A 20,208-nucleotide genomic window follows, 5' to 3' on the forward strand; every position below is an offset into this window, starting at 1 on the left:
GCTATCTTTGACTGCCCTTGCCTTCTCTTCGCGCTCACCTTGCAACTCTAGTAGACCACCTAGTATCTTGCCTACACGTTACACGGCCTTCTGAACTTCATTTCTTCCTCTTAAGGCCATCTGGAAAATTGGCTATCCCTGTTTGCTTTCTAATCCACATAGCTGCATTCCTGTATTTTAAAGTTACGCCTAACATTTGTCGCTCGAATGCTCGTTATGTGGTCCTCAACTTCTCAGGCAATTTTCGTTAACCTCCAAGTTTCTGCCCCGTATGTTGAAACGGTAGAATGTAACAATTTTATACTTTTATTTCCAAGGAAAGCAGTCAGCTGCCAGTCATGAATCGGTGAAGCCTGTCATACGTTGTTCAATCCTTTCTTATTCTCTCAGCTTCCTCTTCGTGATCAGGGTACCTTGTGACTATTTGACCTATATAAACATGCTCTTGCGCTTGTTCTACATGCTTATCGCCAATCACATTTTCTTTTGTCAGGTTGTTGAACATTACCTTTGTGGTCTGCACATCCATCTTCAATCCTACTCGCGCACTTCATCGGCTAACGTCCTCAACTATTTATTCCAAGGCACCTCTCCTACTGCTGAGTTCAAGTTGTTGATATTATTCTTCAGTTCTATAATATCTAGATTTTTCAAACGGTGTGCAAGAAGGTCGCTGGCCTAAATAAAACATCCAATCGTTTCAGATGGTTGATAGTAACACTTACTTCTATTGCAATAAACATCATGAAATAGCTACAGGGGTTGCTTAAGGAACGATTTCTCCGTTCTCATTTATTTGGATAGGAGCTCCTACGGTAAAATTTCTGATTTCCAAACCAAGAAAGGGTCGCTAAGTAGTGTGTAGCAAAAATTCTTCCCACTTTCTTTTGATACGTCTGCTTGAAGAGACGGTTTCGTCAATATTCTTCTACTTTTCGTGCGCTTCTGTCTTCAATACAGGAATAGTTAAGCCTAATGTGATGTTGGGCTGTTTGGTTCAGGCTTGAAATGTGGTTCTGGCGCGGCAAAAGTAAGCAGACATAGGGGACAGGAAGAGCGCCGAACAAAGATTTAAGCCGAACATTGGAAGTGACACGACCTCATTTGCGCACTCCGAGCAGTATACGCAGTGCTACACATTTATCGCAGTGAATCAGGCTATTGACTTTCATAAAGGCTACAGTTTCATATTGAAAGGGTGTTACTCTGGTGCCATCTTAGGTAAAAACTTTGCTGCTTATTATGTTTCGGTCGTTACCTCTCAAGCTGAAAGGCAAAAGCTGATGGATCGATATTTAGAGACACAATTTATTGGGATATTGCGATGCCCTGCGCCAAGTATTAAGAAGTGCAGTATGAAGACTAGGTACACTTTAGTAATGCGCTTGAGAATTTCCACGAATGGCGGAAATTTCCGTCTTTCACGACACCCAGGTGGCCCTGCTTACCGAGTGATGTGCTGCCGGGCCAATGCCTGTAAAAGACAGTCGGTAATGTTGTCAGGACAAGAGTACATAGACGGTTTACAGGTTGGCACACTGAATGAAAATTATGCCGCATTAGGCCGTCTTGGAGACAGTTCAAACTCAGTGATCTGCGAACCTAAGCATGTGACGTCATCATTAACTTAATCTGTTTGAGAGACGATATCATATATTCAGCTGCCTGCAATTTCCTGTAACTTCTATTATACATTATCCGACATCAGCCTACGCCTTCAAATTTTCTAATATGATTACTACAAGTAATTACCTGGCGCCCTCTACAGCCTTTATTTCGCATTGATATCCATTGTAACGCTGTATGCAACCGTGGTTGACCTGCAGTACGCCTTAGATAACCTGCCCTACCGCATGCATTCTTGTTCATCTCACACAGTATCAGCTGCGTCTATATATACTGACTCAATCAGGCGGCGCATGTTAAGTAGGAAATGGGATGCGAGTGTGCACTATTACCACGTGACTCGAACCGATGCATGCTGTGTGCCCGGATCTGGCAGGTTGGAATCGTGGGAAGGACAGGCGCGGGCAAGTCTTCGCTCACGCTGGCTCTGTTCCGCATCATCGAAGCCGCCGGTGGTTCCATCAACATCGACGGACTGGACATATCCATGCTCGGCCTGTACGACCTGCGCAGGAAGCTCACCATCATACCGCAGGTGACTCCGAGTGACAGATGATCAAAGAAATAGCGTGAATGTTATTGATAGATACGATCTAGCAAAAAAGAATTCACCGTGCAAGTGAATTCAGACGGTCTGTGACACTGTAGCCTACTTTGTCTTTATGTTTGTCCCTTTGACGATATAGCGCATATATGGCCGAACTGCACAACGCCATAGATATTATATAACGCATACATTATACCTGTATAGAACGCTCGATTGAAAGTCCACCACAATGACAAATTTCCGCGCTGGTTTGCTCAATGAACATATATTTGGGGACAAGCAGCATAAGAGCATAAGTCTATAGGTTACCTATGTTGAATAGCCCACCTATATGCATCAAGGCAAAACTTCCATTGATTTCCGATAAATATTTGCCTCACAAAAACTGAAAGAACAAAGGCTGCAGAAAACCATTTAAAACGATTGTCAGTGGAAGCAACGTTTTGCTTCTTGTTTTTTTGTTTGTTTGCTTACAGATGCTTAACGCGCAGCGTTACTCTTCGCACGTCGACGAGGTGCTCCATTGCCTGTAGTCATAGATCATTTCGGAGCCATATGTCTCGCTCTTGTCGTGTGTTGTGCACGGCAAGGATGGAACGCGCTCAATGCCGTCAGTAATGTTGCGCAACACGCAACGCCGGGCGCATCTTTCCTGCCGTCGACCAAACACGGCAGCCCATTCTATTGCGACGGCGAATAGTGGTAGGCATTCTCCTCTTCACAACAACACATGCTCCCCGCCCACTCGTCATGACCGCGCAATTGGCGCACCGGAAATGATTAGTAGGTACGAGGCTTAGAAAAGAGATCTAGAAGTAACCCAAGTTAAGTCAGGTGTTCGCTTTTGATCTGCAATGCAAAACAACTCCACAAGCCCACGAAAGTAACCATGTGTGAGTTTGGTACCTGTACAAACGTTCTTTGTAGCTAATTTTTGGATTAGATAAGACTAGTTGGTTACGCCTTTGTATTTATATGTCAACGTATCTCCCCTAGGATCCTGTGCTGTTCAGCGGGACACTGCGGTCCAACCTTGACCCTTTCGATGTGAAGGGCGAGGAGGAGCTGTGGCGGGCGCTCGAGCACTCACACCTCAAAGACTTTGTCGCCACGTTGACGGAGGGCCTCCAGCACGAAATTGCTGAAGGTGGTGAAAATATCAGGTGGGTGACACTTTTATATGTCGAGTTGACTATTAGTGGCTAACTTTGCTACTGCTTTAATGCGGAAGTCAAGAAAAATGAACAGCGTTGTTCTGGCGGACTTCAATCATATCTACTGACAAACTTCCCTAGTGTTCTAGTTATCTTTATGCCACACGTTCTCCAAAACACACATAATATTGATTCGTGGGTGCATATCACTAGCAAATAATGCCTTTCGTTGCTTGGTATACAGCGTGGTTCTTCACAGGAGAGCAGCCATCATCCTAATGCCTTCCTATTTAAAAAAGATAGGCCTTTCTGACTTCCTTTGTTTGCTAAGTGTTAAAGACAGCTGTCTAATGGTGTCGAGCAAGGTGGTGTCAAGTACACTGCTACGAATGATGTGCGTTGGGCCACAGTTTATAGTGCATTGGGACATTGGACACAATATTGGGTATTGTACGTCGTGATAAAGGATACCGACAAAACGTATAATAAGGCTTTCTGTTCATGTATTACTTTGCGTAGTATGATTAGTGTAAACAAAATTAAATACTCAAGGTTGTCCCCAGTAGTAGAGCCTCATTGTAAAACAACATTAAACTATTGAAAGAAAACTGCCTAACGCGTTGCGTTTCTTCTGAGAAAAGGAGGAACCCTTGAGCATGGTGTAACCTTTTGAGTTTCGTGACCGATGTATCTGTTGATTACGGATGAACAGCATCTTTAGCACTGACATAGAATTCGGTTTGACTAACAAGGTATAAAAAACGCCATTTAGGTGCTCAATCAACAAACCTAGCAGTTGTTTCAAGGTGGCCCTGAAGGGCAACATCTTTAAGATGGATTAGAAAACTACACTTATATGTAAGGTGAACATTTTTATCTTTTATGCAATTTTTAAATATAGACTGTTGTAAAATGCACAACAGTGCGTTTTTACGGCACGTTCGCGTGGCGCATATCCCCAAACTGGCGTCATTCTGGAAACTAATTCCAAGTGGATACGCTTTGCAAGATCACCGGCTACAATTCGTAAATCGCAATACGTGCTGTAAGGTAATCAATTAAGATGTTGATGAGTGAATTTTTGTTGATTAATTAAATATGTGTCTCGATTTATAGTGCTCTTAGTACCTCTCCGAATAATCCAGCTCAAGGGAAAGAACGGTGATATCTACCGCACCCAAATTTTAAATATTCCATAAAACTTAAAGATGATCAGCCTGTACGTAGGCAAAATCAGCATTACTATGTCCGGACGTTTGGTAAGCCGGAGCAGACGTGAAAGCGAAAGACAAATGATGATGCCGCTGTGCAACTTCCGCACCAGGCAAGCGTCATGGCATAGATTTCTACAGGCCTGCACGCAACTAAGTAAATGAATGGCTTTCAAGGACTGCATTTCGCTCTGAAGGAAGCGAATTGTCCACCTAGAAAGTTTCAGAGCCCATTTCTGCACGAAAATGGCTTAAACACGCGAAGGATCTTTAAAATACTGGAAGTCATACTGACGTACAGTGATAAAACTTACGCACGCTATTCTAAAAAATAAAATAAAATAAAAAACATTATTTCTAACTTTATCCGCTAGGAGTCGCACTTTCGTAAAAGGGCAAGTGTTCTCGTGACAAAATACTTCACCAGTCGGAGCACACTTAATTTTGCTTTTTAGTGGCCCTTAAGAGGAATGTTCACCGCAGGAGCTCATATCTAAATGTCTGTGAACAGATAAATCCCTTATCTCGGCATCCACAAGACGAATGTTGTTGAATTTGTTGCATTTAAAGGTAAAATCTACCGCCTGCACTAAGTAGTGTTTTTATTGAGTATATGAATTGTTTTGAGAGAATTCTTGAAAATAGCAGAAATAAAGCTAAATCGCCAAATTTAATACTCGTAATGCAGAAATAAAAAAAAATGCTACCATAATTACGTAAGCTGCATCCATATTGAGACGCCTAAAGCCGAACATATTGATGAAGTGTAAACCGCTCCCAATTATGCCACTGGTTTATGAGAAACCTTTTGCAAACTCTCTGTAAACACTAAAAGCTTTTCGTGCAGGGTCACGGATTTGTAAACTTCCGGCTTGAAATTTTTTTAACGTACCGACCATAGATTAATGTTATAAAATATATAGGGGGCCTAAAACAAGTTTACTTTCTGCAGTCTGTATAAGTCAGCTTTCTCTCTCGACTGCAACAAATTCCATTCAAATTGGTGGAGTGGTTGTCTCGTGAGGGCATTTTTTGTTTTGTTTTTAACACGTAGTAGCAGTGGACCCCCCCCCCCCTCGGGGGGGGGGGGGAGTAAAGCTTCCTTAGAAACGGCGAAAAATACGTGTGCAAATACATTGCCCAGCTAGCACCGATTAACTGACGCGTGCGAACCACGTTTGGCAGTGTGGGCCAGCGGCAACTGCTGTGCCTGGCTCGTGCCCTGCTGCGCAAGTCTCGCATCTTGATCCTGGACGAGGCGACGGCCGCGGTGGACATGGAGACGGACGACCTGATACAGGCCACCATAAGGCGGGAGTTCGCCGACTGCACCATCATCACCATCGCGCACCGGCTGAACACCATACTCGACTACGACAGGTGCGTTGTATACGGAGTCGAGCATCGCTTCTCCGAGCACCGTAACAAGTACTTGCGTAATGTTACTAGAGTGAACGACTTCATGTAGGTTAGATAGCGCAGCCCACCAGAGAGTCGATCTTTATGTCTGCTCTGAACGACGCAGGGTGATCGTCCTGGACAGGGGCGAAATCGCGGAGAGCGGCTCGCCGCAGGAATTGTTGAAGCGAGAGACGTCGCTCTTCTACTCGATGGCCAAGGACGCCAACTTGCTGCAGACGCAGCAAATTGATTGATTTTCTTGAAGGTCGTGGTGGTCAGCGACGCGCCATGTTCAACAGACTGCTGATTCAAGCACCAACCCTCGAGATGTCGTCAGCGCAGCCCTTCGCATACATGGTGCTTCGTTTGAAAGCTCTTTGAGAGCCTCGTCCTTGATGAGAAAGGCAGCTGCGACGCTAATTTCAACGACATTTAAACGTCGATTACGAGAAAACAGCTCAGTAGGAGATATCTAACATAAGTTTGTGATGAACGTAAAGAGTGCGTGACATCTCGACTAAGAGCAGTCTCGCTAATGTTAATATGCACCGCTACGACGTGGAGACGGTATCCTTTTCTTGTTATCATGCCCCGGCGAGGAAACGCTTGTAAAATCTTCAGCTTTGTTCAGCCCATTACTCTCGTCAAGTGTGATGTTTGGTATTTATTGAACCTTGTGAATGACCGAATAGTTTCACATTTTTCAGCACCGTCATGTTTTCACAATAAAAATAATTGTGGAGATCCAACGCTAATTTTGAAACCATCGCTACGATGATTATCTATGTAAGCGGAACAGCCCGAACGAATGAACATGCGAACGAGCAAGTTGACAGCTTCCCTCCGCCATCTCCCATTTTTCTTTTTCTTTGCCCTCCCCGCAACTCGGTTGCACGCGCCCTCTCCTTCGGCGACTTGGTATTGCAAGTCCGACCACTGATTCCTAGCCACCGCCGACAACAGACCACCGACCGCCGATCGGCCACAACCAATAAAATGGGTGAAAGCGGCGAAAAAAGCTATTCGCTTCATAAAATGTAACTCGCGTTGCAGCGGGCTGCGCCGCAAGCGACGTTTCACATGTCAGCACACAGCATAAACGTCAGTGGTGGACTTATGGTATCGCCTAAGTATCGCCTAAGTTGTGTTGTATCGATATGTGCTACAAACAGCCACATTGGCTGGTGTATGACGATTTTGTCTTCCTAGATTCATGACAAATTTTAGAGCAATACATATTTAATTGAGATGCTTTACATAAGTTTTCTAATGTTGCGCACTCTCTGATTTGACGAAGATATCTTGTCGACAAATGTGCAACGCAGTGTTGACCTGGAACACCCAGACGTGCTGTGTGTGGCGTGTGAACGTATCGCCAAACATGACTAACGTAACTCTGTTACTTCGACACAAGCAGTAGAACGTCTGACTTTAGCTGCCTCCCTTTTCTCTGTAAGCATCTTCTTATGACTGCCCAAATGTGCGAAAGGCAGCCAGGAAAGCACTTTAAAAATAAATTTTGTAAATACTAGATCGTTCGAATTCAACGTATTCACGACATCTTTCAGTATATCTACGTGCTACTGCCTACGCAGGACAGCGATGCTAATTGCAGGAGAACACGAGTCATCCAGTCAAAGTTTAGACGCCAAGTGGACATGGACCAAACACGCTACTTCTTAGGCACCTACGTTCTCGCACTTAGGTACTGCGCGAAAGACTGGTTTCGCTAAAAAGCCTTATTACGGAGAGTGCTCCTTTCGAAAAAAAAAAAAGAATCGCGTGAGCTCTCTTAACGGTGCTCTGTCGGTGGTTGCTTGCATAGAGACAACGCGCTCTCTCTCTTATTGCCGTTGCAATGGCGTTGTATTGAATACATTCGTCTGCGAAGCCTCCCGGACACATGACAAGATGCAGTTTCAAATTGAACCTGCGCAAATGAAGGAATAAACGTTGATGATATTTCCACAGTAGCCTTTTGCGGAATGTCCATGGGGCGCGTCTTGGAGAATTTTCGTGCGGCCATGCGCAAAACGATGAAATTTCTTTTGCCCACACAACGCAGCCGCTGTTCCCTTCTCCATCTGTCAATATCCTTTTATTGCGACACACCAAGCACATTTATGCCATCTCCGTCGCCGGGATGTTTCATGTAAGGTCCAAACACGATAACATCACCGCGCACCGTACGCTGTATGCGCGAGTGAAAGCTTGCGAGTGTCAGCCGACTATGGCGGCTCAATCTTGCGCGCGCCAGGGAGGAAGGCGGAGCGGAGGCGCACCGTCTTCTGTTGCGGGCGAGGCACCACGGGGTTGAGTCGATGGGGGGGGGGGTGCTACTTCGGCAGTGCTGCTTACAGCGCGGCCACGCGGACGCCGTATCTTGCAAGCGATGCGACGTGGACAAAGTGCCCACCCGCGAGGGCCTAATCTTCAAAGCGATCTGCGATGTGGACAAAGTAAGTGGAGTGCGTGTAGCTTCGTATGCGCAGTGCTTTCGAAGTTTACTTCGCGTTGCAGTGACAGATAGCACGAAGGTCCATTCGCTCGCTGCTGCTGCCACGCTTACTCCCTCCAGCGTTCTGAGAGCGAGTTTCCGTGGTCATCGAGCGAGTTGTGTTTATGTTTACTTGTGCGCGCATGACACCGTGCTTGTTAATGTAGTTAGTGCGCGAATGTTTGCACGTTTATACGTCCGATAAAATTGATATGAGTAAAGGCAAGGCGCATAGGACCAGGATTGAAGGACACTAACGACAGGACCGGCGCCTCATCCTTCGCGCCTTGCGTTTACTCATTCAAGCATGAAACAACTTGCCCAAGCTATAGTTTTACTTAAAACTGATATGCTTACTTCACATACCTGTCCACTAATTTGCTATCGAAATCGATACTTCGCCTTTCAGGCAAAACTGGGACATCTTGAGAATCCGTGAGTCCTCACGAGACACTTGCACTTGCTTTTCACGCGTTCGCATAACGTTACGGCAACTCTGAGACGATGCCATTTAGCGATGCATTCCAGGCAATCGTGGCAAGGTATCTGGACAGCGCAACAAAACAAGGGCACAAAAAGAAACGAAGACGAAGATAATAGCTAACTATCAACAACGAAAATTTACTTCCTGGATCGGTCGTACTTATACACCCAAACAACCCCGTACACAACGATATCACCCATGAAGATACGCTTATATGACGGCATGAAAACAATGTAAAATCGGTACATCAGGAAAACGCAAGAAGACCTAAATGACATTTTGCAGATGCGGTCAGCTTTCATCCGATGCACAAATAATCTAACTGCCTCCCCATTCCGACATGGGAGCAGCCAGCGGCGAGCCGGGGGCCCCAACGGGTCTCCACCGGCTAGTCCCTCAGGACCTGAATAAAAGTTCATTGTCTGTCTGTCTGTCTTCGCGGACACTGATAGTGACGGTTTGCTGATGCATTGGTCAGTGGCCAAGAGGATTTGCTCCGTTTCTATTGTCAATCTTACAGACTCGCGCTTATCCCTATCCATAATAGTGGTATCTTCTAGAAGTGGGCGACATGGTCGATCTGGACACATTTTGCGATGAAAGGCAAGAAAACCGTCGCCTGATACACTCTGACACTTTCTGTGCTCCCTTAAGCGCTCATTGATGCATCTTCCGGTTTGGTCTATGTAGCATTTATCACATGGCAGCGGTATACGATAGACTACCCCTACCGCGCATCCAACGAACGGATCTTTGTGATTCTTATTCCACACCAGCCTTTCTGTCCTCATTGGTTTAGTGGTTTTGCACAAGACACTTAGCTTATTTGGAGCTTAAAAAGACAACCCGTGTGTTAGGGTAACTTCCTATCCTTTTCAGACTCTCATACCTGGTGTATGTACGGAATCACGGAGTGAGGAGGTTCCTCTAAACCTCAACGAGTCTGCCCACGAGGTTGCGCGTGGCTTTGCCGACCGCGCTGCCCTCGGATCGGGCGACTCTCTCCCCGGACACAGAGACGCTCCTATCACGCACAACGAAAACACAAAATTTTTTTACTTAAACACTTAATTTTTTTACTTAGAGAGAAGGGTTTTCACGCCGCCTCATTCCAAGCTAAGCAGGCCGCAGGCGGTCCCGCTCAGACTCCTGCAAACTAACTCCTACCCAAATCCGGCGTCCCTTAAACTATATATCCCGACATTTACCCGTATTGTTCTTGCGTAGCCTGTGGTGAGGCTCCTACATTGTCTCATATGCTCTGGGAGTGCTGGTTGTTGGGCCCGAAGTTCACTAAGGAAGAGTGGGACGCGCGCCTGCGAGGTCCCGTCTTCGAAGACCAAATCTCGGCCGTCCAACGTGTCGGTCCCGTCGTGGGATTAGCCGCGTGCGCGTTTTATCGCGTTTTGCTGGACCCCACAAAAGTTTGTTCACTCACTCACTCATTGTCACGAGGACAATTTCTCGAACGTCCCTGTTATAGCATATATATATATATATATATATATATATATATATATATATATATATATATATATATATATATATATATATATATATATACTGTGAGGAAGAAGATCGTGCCCAGTTCAATCTCTGGTTGCGCCCTACCTGCTGGTGCTGCGTTTGTCGTTGCTGCTGTATGGCCCGACTGAACCCCGTTTACAATATGTAGACATTAGCTGGCACGCAGGACAGCACAACCATTTTTACTATCCTTACTGGTGCCCTGGCTTCTGGCCTTGTTTTCTACGAAATTAGGCCGTGCTAAAAACAAATGAGGCCTAAATATCCTCGCTGCAACGAATACACGCAATCGAGAGCAGAATCCTTTCAGTAAAACCCGCCGCGGTTCCTCAGTGGCTATGGTTTTAGGCTGCTGAACACGAGGTCCGGGATCGAATCCCGGCCACGGCGGCCGCATTTAGATGGGGGTGAAATCCGAAAACACCTGTGTACTTAGATTTAGGTGCACATTAAAGAATCCCGGGTAGTCGAAATTTCCGGAGCCCTCTACTACGGCGTGCCTCATAATCAGAAAGTGATTTTGGCCCGTAAAACTCCATAATTTAATCCGTTGAGCAAAACAAACGTTTCCGTGCCTATTTTTCTAGAGTATGGGATTTGGCACATGGGCTTGGTCGGTCTTTCTCCGTGTAAAATGTAGTTTGCTATTGCACTTTATCCATTCTAGGTCCACTGTAAGGTGCACCGACCCTGGAGACAGTAGCATGACAAAGGTCACGTGGTGGGGTCTCCGCGAATCGCCATCTACACGGCAGGCAGATGGTAATCGCTATGGTGTCAATCGCTGGGCCGAATATAATAATCAGTTTCATAGAATTTGTTACCGGATAACGAAATCTTCACTTCTTTCTCAGATAGAAACGACGAGTTACAACGACTTTTAGTCCAAGTCGTTGCTGTTGGAGTTCTCATGAGTTCATACTCGTGAGAACTCCCATAAGCACCTAAAACACATACTCTATAGAACTCTAATACGCCCTAAATTACAATACGCTATTTCTGTATGAGATCCTGGCCAAGATAACCAGAAACCGGCCTTAGAACTTGTCCAAAATAACTCAGCCACATTTATCTTTTCTAACTGTACTAAAACTGTGAGCATGTCCTCCATGAAACACAATCTTAATCTTTCTTTGCGGTCTGTTGGGCGCAGAATGGCACGTCTAGCACTTTTTCATAGAATTTATCATCATCCTACACTGCACACGCAATTATTTACAGGACCCCATTATGTATTACAGCGTGGTGATCACTGTAATAAAGTTGCAACCTATCTATGCCACACAAAGCATTTTTCGCAGTCTTTTTTTCCCTCGCACATGTATAGATTGGAACCACCTTCCCTCTGATATCGTAAATATTACTGATAACAGCCTTTTTCGTGAACCTTTAGCTAGCATTGTATGACCAGGAACTTCTTTTTGTGACGCAGTAGCTAAAATTCTATAGAAAGAAACCTCTTGTATTCTACCATTGTGTTTTATTCATATTAATCTCTGCGTTTTGTTTACTATGTTCCACATTTTCTTTTGTACCACTCCCCTCTATGATGCATCTGGCCCTCAGGATATCATAGAAAAAGAATATAAATAAATAAATAAATAAATAAATAAATAAATAAATAAATAAATAAATAAATATTGCATCCATTTGCTCGGATCTAATATTATGTTCGAAGCGCGCTACCAGTAGTGGCCATCGTGCGGGACGCAGATCTTGTGGAGCAGCCGTCCAGCTCTCCCAAATGTAGGAAAGGGAGGGAGAAGTTTTCTAGCGAATTAAAAAAAAGTCTGGAAAAGAGAGTAGGCTGGGCCACTGCCAGTTAATAAGCAGTACGTTGGGACATTCACAATATACTTGACACGCTGGCATGTCACGCCTGTTCTCAATGCGCTGTTGGATAGCATCGTTGGGTAGTGTAAGTGTTTGTGCCTGGCGGATTAGTTGCAGTGTTTTCTCTACTGTGGAGATTGAAATGAGGAGTCTGTTGCGTTTGTATTTTCTGAGCCGTTTGCAGCGTTGTGTTCGATGTTCGGCTCTGACACTTATGGTGCAATAGGTCTCTGACCACTTAGGCATGAGCTAGTTAATTACCCTCTATTCTCTAGTGACGTGGTGCCCACACCAAAAGAACCTGCAGTTAAGGGTGTTGGTGCATTTATTTGGTCGGTGTAGTACGGATATGACCCGGCACTCGATTTATTTTTGTAAAGGCATGTAATGCTTCCCGACTATCCGAACGAATTGTGGTAACGTCAGTGCCATGCTTGTGTAGGCAAATGGCCCCTTTAATGGCCTGAATCTCTGCGTCTGTAGCACACAGTATTGCCTCGTGACTGCGAGTTGTCTTGTTTCTTGGTACTACGACTGGCTGTAGTAGTAGTATTGTCAGAGTCATGAGTGGCTTCGACAGAGTACGTGTCGAGGTCGGGTGTGGCTAAATCATCGGTGCCAATTTGTCGTCTGCCTCGTCTGTCATTCACTTCTTTGAGGGTGAGCCACAGGACCTTGATGTTGGAGATAGTGTCCCGTGGTGGTGGAGCTAGCTGAATATTAGGCAGATGTCGAGTTTTATACACCAGTTGATGTTCGCCTCGATGTCAGTGAGGAAAACTTGAAGATATTATGGATGTCGCGAAGTCACATTACAGTGGGCAAGCCAGTGACGCTGATTGGAATGGGGTTAACTGTTTATCAACATAAAATAGGCAAGCGATAGAAAGGAAAGTATTTACACGGACATCACTACGAGTAACATGTTAGAATTTTGGTCTTCTTTCTTAGCCGAATCTCCACCGAATCCTCTCCAACGGCCCCGCACGCACCTAAAAGCATCCCCAGCAACCCCCTCGCCCCATCGTTCGTCCAATCACACTGCGGTGTGCACAGTGTGCACACAACGGGGCTCCAAGGTGACACTATCGGGAGTTCCAATACGTCCAGGCCGTTGCCACAAATCCTCTGCAGTGCAACGAGTCCCCTTTTGTCTCACAACCTCGCAACAGACACACTTCCCCGAAGAAAGCACTTCCACGCTCTGTTGGGGCATCTGGACAGTTTGCGAATGTCTCGGCATAGTGCGGTTCAGCGACGAGGGGTTGACTTCAAGGCCAGGGCACTGCTTCCGCGAACCGACTGGCGGAAGCCCGACACACAGTCACCCCGCTTACGCGCTCTTCGTTGACCGCGGGTCCCCCACCCCCGATGGCTATAAATCGCCGCCGTCTTGGTGTCGAACCACGCGTCTCTTTTGACCGCCCCGCGCGACCCTTGCATGCAGCCGTCCGCACAAACAATGCCGAACTCCACTCCTCCCCACCAAGAATGTCACGGGGATACTTGTTGTCAGCGTGACATTTCACACACACACCACCCGCACACACCACATAGCACATCACGAATGGTCCTTGCAATCCACAACGGAAGGGCACAAATCTGCTGTCAGGTCCACCATGCATCCGCGGTAAAAACAACAAAAATAGCTTCGCCGTCGACCTTGAGGTCTGTCGACAGCGGCACCCGGGAACACTAGAATTGGGCACGTGCGTCCTAACCGGCATTCACTCACACACAAGCCTATACACACAAGCACTTAGCCAAGCCACCGTGGCTGCGCACTTCCCGTATTAGTCTTTTACTCCCCCTCCCCGTCATCTAATCGCGACAGCGCATCTGCACATCGGTTTGCCGTGCCTTTTATGTGAACTATCTCTAATTCATACTTCTGTAGCGCAAGTGACCAGCGCATCAGCCTTGGGCTGGTGGATGCGGAGCCGGCCAGAAACGTTAGCGGATTATGGTCGGTGGCCACCTTTATTTTTGCTCCAAATAGCCAGGTGTCCAGCCTCCCCAGCGCCCACACGACCGCAAACGCCTCTCTCTCTATGGCTGACCACTTTGCCTGTGATGCTGTCAGCTTTTTACTCAAGAATGCGACTGGCTTTTGTTCTCCCTCCACAAGCTGCGATAGGCAAGCCCCTACCGCTATCTCGGAGGCATCGGTTGTCAACAGAAACTCATTATCATGATCAGGCGCCACTAACTGCGGCATTGATGCTAATATGTTCTTTACAGCGCAAAATGCATTTTCTGCCTCCTCATTCCACGGGATCACCTTAGGTATCCTACGGCCTGTCAAGTCAGTTAGCGGGCGCACCACTTTAGAATATTCGGGAACATATTCACGGTAATAGTTAAAAAGGCCCAGCACACTCCTAAGATCCCTCTTGGTTTTAGGGGCCTGCAGTTTGAAGATGGCACTCGCCCTCTCTGGATCGGGGGAATGCGTCCCGGATCCGACGACATGACCAAGGTATTTCACCTTTGTCTGTGCGAACTTGCACTTAGCAGGATTCGCCGTCAGACCCACCTGCCTGAGAGTGGCCAACACCTTTCGCAGATGCAGCATGTGGTCTGCCCAGGTTGTAGAAAATACAGCCACGTCGTCAATATATGCCATGGCATATTCTGAATGCTCACGTAAAACATCATTCATAATTCTCTGAAACGTTGCGGCCGAGTTTCTCAGCCCGTACGGCATGACTCTCCAAGCATACAAACCTTTAGGTGTAGCAAAAGCGGTGAGTCGCTGCGACTCCTCCTCTAGAGCGATCTGCCAATACCCCCTAGTCATATCTAGCACAGATATGTAGCTGGCACGCGCTACCTCGTACAACAACTCAGTCATGTTCGACATAGGAAAGCTGTCAGGCTCTGTCACTGCATTTAATTTCCTATAGTCAACACACATCCTTAATGAGCCGTCCTTCTTGGCTACACACACTACTGGATGTACGAAGGAGCTGTCTACCGGATACACAAAGCCCCAGTCTTGCAGTTCAGCAACCTGTCGCTCAATCTCCTTGCGGAATGCCACTGGCACCCTGTACAGGTGTGCTTTCTCCCGTGTTGCATTTGGAAGCAGTGTAATTCTATGTGAACCTATCAAGCATTTACCTGGTCGTTGAGAGAATACCTCCTGAGCTTCTCCTAAAACTCTAAGTAGCTCGTCACACTGTTGCGCCGTTAATGTCTCGTTCACCACTTGGAACTGTACGTTTTCTTCCTTCACTCTAGGACAGGGGGCATGCGTCACTGCACCGAATTCTTCGTCCGATTCAAACACTACGCCTACGTTATAGGATCTCGCCATGTATGGCCGCAGGCGATTCGCATGCACCCACTTCGTTCCCTCTTCAAACTGCACAATATAACTGTTGTCCCGCTTCTTCTCCTTTATTACCGCTGGCCCTTTCCATTTTGGCTGCAGTTTGCCTATCTGACCACCATCCAGCACTAGAACCTTATCACCTATTACAAATTGCTTTTCCCTCGCCCTCAAATTGTACTTCTCCGCGTACCTTCTTTGAATCGGCTCAGAATGTTCATTAACCTTAGCCGATGCTTCCGCCATCTTAGTCCTGAGATCCCTCAAGTACTGCGCTGCTGGCTTGTTCAACCCCATAGGTAGTGTCCACTCTCCAGTCCATGTTTGCCGAAGGATGTCAAGCGGCCCACGCGGTGCTCGGCCAAACATCAATTCGAATGGCGAAATTCCTGTTACATCATGAGGCACTTCTCTATACGCCCATAACACGCACGGAACGTAGCGGTCCCAGTCCCCTTTGTGATCATGGACCACGTGCCGGAGCATTGCCTTAAAGGTGCCATTCCACCTTTCAACAATTCCGTTGCTTTGCGGGTGCTCTGGCGTGGAAAACCGCATCTTCACCCCTAACCGCTCCATGAGTTCCTGTGTTAACCTTGACACAAAGTTGGTGCCTTGATCACAACAAATCAGTTCAGGCGTCCCGTATCGCGAGAACACTTCTATCAAAGCCTGACACGTCACTTTCGCAGTGAGACTCCTTAAGGGAATCACTTCCGCCCACCTTGTGCATAAGTCCACCACACTCAAGGCATAGCGGTGCCCGCGCCTCGATGCCGGTTCAAGTGGCCCTATGCAGTCAATGTATACAACCTCAAAGGGTCGCTCCGGTCTCGTCAATGGGGTGATGGGCACGTTGTCTTTAAATGACGGTCGTGCAAATGTCTGGCAAGTATGACAAGTTCGACAGTGGCGCTTTACATCCGCAACTATAGTAGGCCAAAAGAATGCGCTCCTAAGCCTTTGCTTCGTCTTTTTCTCAGAGAAGTGGCCGCCACTGGGTCTATCATGCGCAAGCTCTAAAACTTCTTTCCTTTTTGATTCGGGCAACACTAATTGCCTGTGCTGTTGGCCGTTAATTCTCTCGTCATGAAAAAGCATACCATCCTGTACTTTCATTCCATGCGTACCATCAACTGCTTGCTTCCATGCCTCACACAGCGAGTTGTCCTCTTTCTGCTCGACCCTGAAGCTGGCAGCAGGAGATGCATCACCAGAACCCATAGCTTCGTTTCCCGCCAGGCCTACGGACGCAATCATAACATCCTCCCCCGCCTCTTCGTCGTCATCGAGCTCTGGAGCCCCTTCCGGCCAGTCTGCGACTGCATTTTCTGTGGTGATAAACGCTTGCTCAAGAGTGGCTCTATCCTGCGCTTCTTCATCCAGCTCCATTTTCGCACTTTCCAGAAGTTCGTGTGCCTCTGGCGTTAACAATGCGCCTATGCCTTTTGACAACACATCAGTGACTGCACACAGAATCAGCACCTGTTGGTGTCTGCATCCATCCTCTCCAGCTAGGGATAGTGGTAGATAAAGCAGGTCAGCGTCAACAACCTGACCAAATGCGCCCTTTAACTTAATTTTACCTGAACTCTTGCCCTTACAAGCCTCGGGTACCGTCTCTGTCCTCAACACAGTTATCTCTGCACCTGAATCGAGACAAGCCCTGACGGAATTCCCCCCAACTTCCAAATCGACCCAGTTTAACACCTCCGACGCGGCTTGCTGGTTTGCCTTATCACACTGCTCCAACTGCGGCCGAAAACTGTCAGATACAATTATCTCCGCCCTCGCTACAATTTTGCTGCTCTCTTCCTCGGGCTGCACCTTCTCGAAACCGTGTCGCGTGTCTGGACAATTGCTGGCATAGTGTCCAAATTTCTTGCATTGGAAGCATCGGATAGCTCCCGTTCGAGTTTTCTTGCCTGCATTCCCTGTTTGACCACTCGTCTTCCCCACGCGTCTGTCTCCTTCACAGAGTGGCTTATCCGAACGCTCTCGGGTCCAGCCCACGCGTCTGCTTTCCTCATATGTCTCGGCTAGCTCAGCAATTTCGCTAGCAACAAGCCAGTGCTTGACTTCATTCTGCATTACGTATGTCCTAACTTCCTCTGATAATATTTGTTTAAACCTATCGGCGATAACCAAATCTTTTAGATCCGTCAAAGTTGTGACATCCCTACTCTTTAGGTAGTATGAGAACAAAGTTTCTAACCTGGTCGCCACCTGATGCCATGAATCATCCTGTTCTTTCTTTACAGAAAGGAATAAGCGCCGATACTCATTAGGAGTCATTTTAAGTTCCTTTAGAATTTTTTCTTTCAGTTCAGGGTATGGCATTACACTGCCGTCCGACTCACTTGCTACAAATGCTCTCATCTTCTCATTCAGGAACGGCAGCAGTATCACTCCACGAATATCCTCGGGGATTTGCAATGTTTGAAAGAGAGTGTCCACGCTTTTAAACCATGCGGGCACTGTGGGATCCGCCTCTGGCATTGGAGCAAGAACTGCCTTCAATTCTTTCGCATACTCCCCCAGCTTGATACCCGACAACTGCCTCTGCCCGCGCTGTGCATCCACCAGCGGCTGTAGCTGCATTTGAGTGAGTTTAATTTTTTCCATCTCTACCATGAGTCTCAGCTTCTCTAGCTCAAACACTTCTTTTGTGAGCAACTGCTCGCGCGGTCCAATGGGTACATTCTCCCTTTCCTCACCAGTCCCAGCGGCAGCCATGTCGCTCTCCGCCATCCTGAGACGTCCTACAAACTTATCTTTTTCTCGAACTATCACTCGAAAAATCGCCCGACAGAGTGGACCAAGAGACAACAGACAAGTGCCCTACCTTGACCACTCCTGTCTCCGCCGCCTGGACTGCCTCTCCGGGGTGTTGGCCCTCCTGGGTGCTCCTGACCGCTCTCTGTCGCAGCGACCGCTGATAGTTGTCCGGTGCGAAACTAATCCGCAAACTTCCAGTTCTTTTTTTTTTCCAGGCTGCTCACTGCTCTCGAATTCCACGTCGCCACCGTCGCTATGCCGCCCTCGACAACACCTGCGCTCCTGCGGTTCTCCCCGTCAGGCTTGCCGACTCGAACTCCGCGGCGCTGCGTCGCTGTGCCACCTGTGACGTCACCTGCGCTCCCGCGGTTCACCCCGTCAGCCTTGCCGACTCGAACTCCGCGGCGCTGCGTCGCTGTGCCACCTGTGACGTCACCTGCGCTCCTGCGGTTCACCCTGTCAGTCTTCCTGACTCGAACTCCGCTGCGCTGCGTCGCTGTGCCACCTGTGACGTCACCTGCGCTCCTGCGGTTCACCCTGTCAGTCTTCCTGACTCGAACTCCGCTGCGCTGCGTCACTATCCCACCTGTGGCATCTCCGGCATTGCTGTGGTGCACGTCTCCGGGATTTCTGCAGCTCCGCTCAGCAACAATGAGCCTGCTGCTGACTGTTCAGCTTGCAGCCTTACTCGTAGCTTGCGGCGCCGTCCTTCCGACGCTGATGTCGTGTCCTTTCTTGGGGCCTCCAAATGCTCTCCCGCCTGCTTGCTCTCCGCTCACGCAACCAACACGTCACTTGCCCTCAGTAGAAAGACGTCGCGATCCTGTCGACTGCGCCAGTTGATGTTCGCCTCGATGTCAGTGAGGAAAACTTGAAGATATTATGGATGTCGCGAAGTCACATTACAGTGGGCAAGCCAGTGACGCTGATTGGAATGGGGTTAACTGTTTATCAACATAAAATAGGCAAGCGATAGAAAGGAAAGTATTTACACGGACATCACTACGAGTAACATGTTAGAATTTTGGTCTTCTTTCTTAGCCGAATCTCCACCGAATCCTCTCCAACGGCCCCGCACGCACCTAAAAGCATCCCCAGCAACCCCCTCGCCCCATCGTTCGTCCAATCACACTGCGGTGTGCACAGTGTGCACACAACGGGGCTCCAAGGTGACACTATCGGGAGTTCCAATACGTCCAGGCCGTTGCCACAAATCCTCTGCAGTGCAACGAGTCCCCTTTTGTCTCACAACCTCGCAACAGACACACTTCCCCGAAGAAAGCACTTCCACGCTCTGTTGGGGCATCTGGACAGTTTGCGAATGTCTCGGCATAGTGCGGTTCAGCGACGAGGGGTTGACTTCAAGGCCAGGGCACTGCTTCCGCGAACCGACTGGCGGAAGCCCGACACACAGTCACCCCGCTTACGCGCTCTTCGTTGACCGCGGGTCCCCCACCCCCGATGGCTATAAATCGCCGCCGTCTTGGTGTCGAACCACGCGTCTCTTTTGACCGCCCCGCGCGACCCTTGCATGCAGCCGTCCGCACAAACAATGCCGAACTCCACTCCAGGCTTCTCAGGATAGCATAACCTTGGGCAGACATCGTTAGACGATGGCGTTGAGCGTCTCTGTGCGCATTAGTTTTTTTCTTGCAGTGTCTTGTGTGTCACGGCGACTTATAAGTCACAGTTCTTGACATAGGGTCAAACCCCGGGCTTTACTCTGTTACACCTGCGGACCACGGCTTCTAGTTTATTTTGCTGCAGTTTGGTAAGAAGGAGGTGCGGCTACGCGTAAATAATTCTGAATAAATAG

The 20,208-nt window shown here is 47.7% G+C and overlaps 1 protein-coding gene across 3 annotated transcripts in view; it reads left to right on the top strand.

The window, feature by feature from the left end:
* The window catches only part of LOC142563644 (multidrug resistance-associated protein 1-like), a 78,581-nt gene extending 71,893 nt beyond the window's left edge, over positions 1-6,688 (top strand). For all 3 annotated transcript variants that reach the window (XM_075674227.1, XM_075674226.1, XM_075674225.1), the window contains 4 exons: positions 2,003-2,161; positions 3,170-3,336; positions 5,724-5,918; positions 6,064-6,688. In XM_075674227.1, the coding sequence (XP_075530342.1) occupies positions 2,003-2,161; positions 3,170-3,336; positions 5,724-5,918; positions 6,064-6,193 (651 nt within the window). In that variant the 3' untranslated portion in view covers positions 6,194-6,688. The remainder of the gene's footprint in view (positions 1-2,002; positions 2,162-3,169; positions 3,337-5,723; positions 5,919-6,063) is intronic.
* The last annotated feature ends 13,520 nt before the right edge of the window (positions 6,689-20,208 follow it).

This window comes from Dermacentor variabilis, chromosome 11 (assembly GCF_050947875.1).
Source record: "Dermacentor variabilis isolate Ectoservices chromosome 11, ASM5094787v1, whole genome shotgun sequence".
NCBI classification, from domain to species: Eukaryota; Metazoa; Arthropoda; class Arachnida; order Ixodida; family Ixodidae; genus Dermacentor; species Dermacentor variabilis.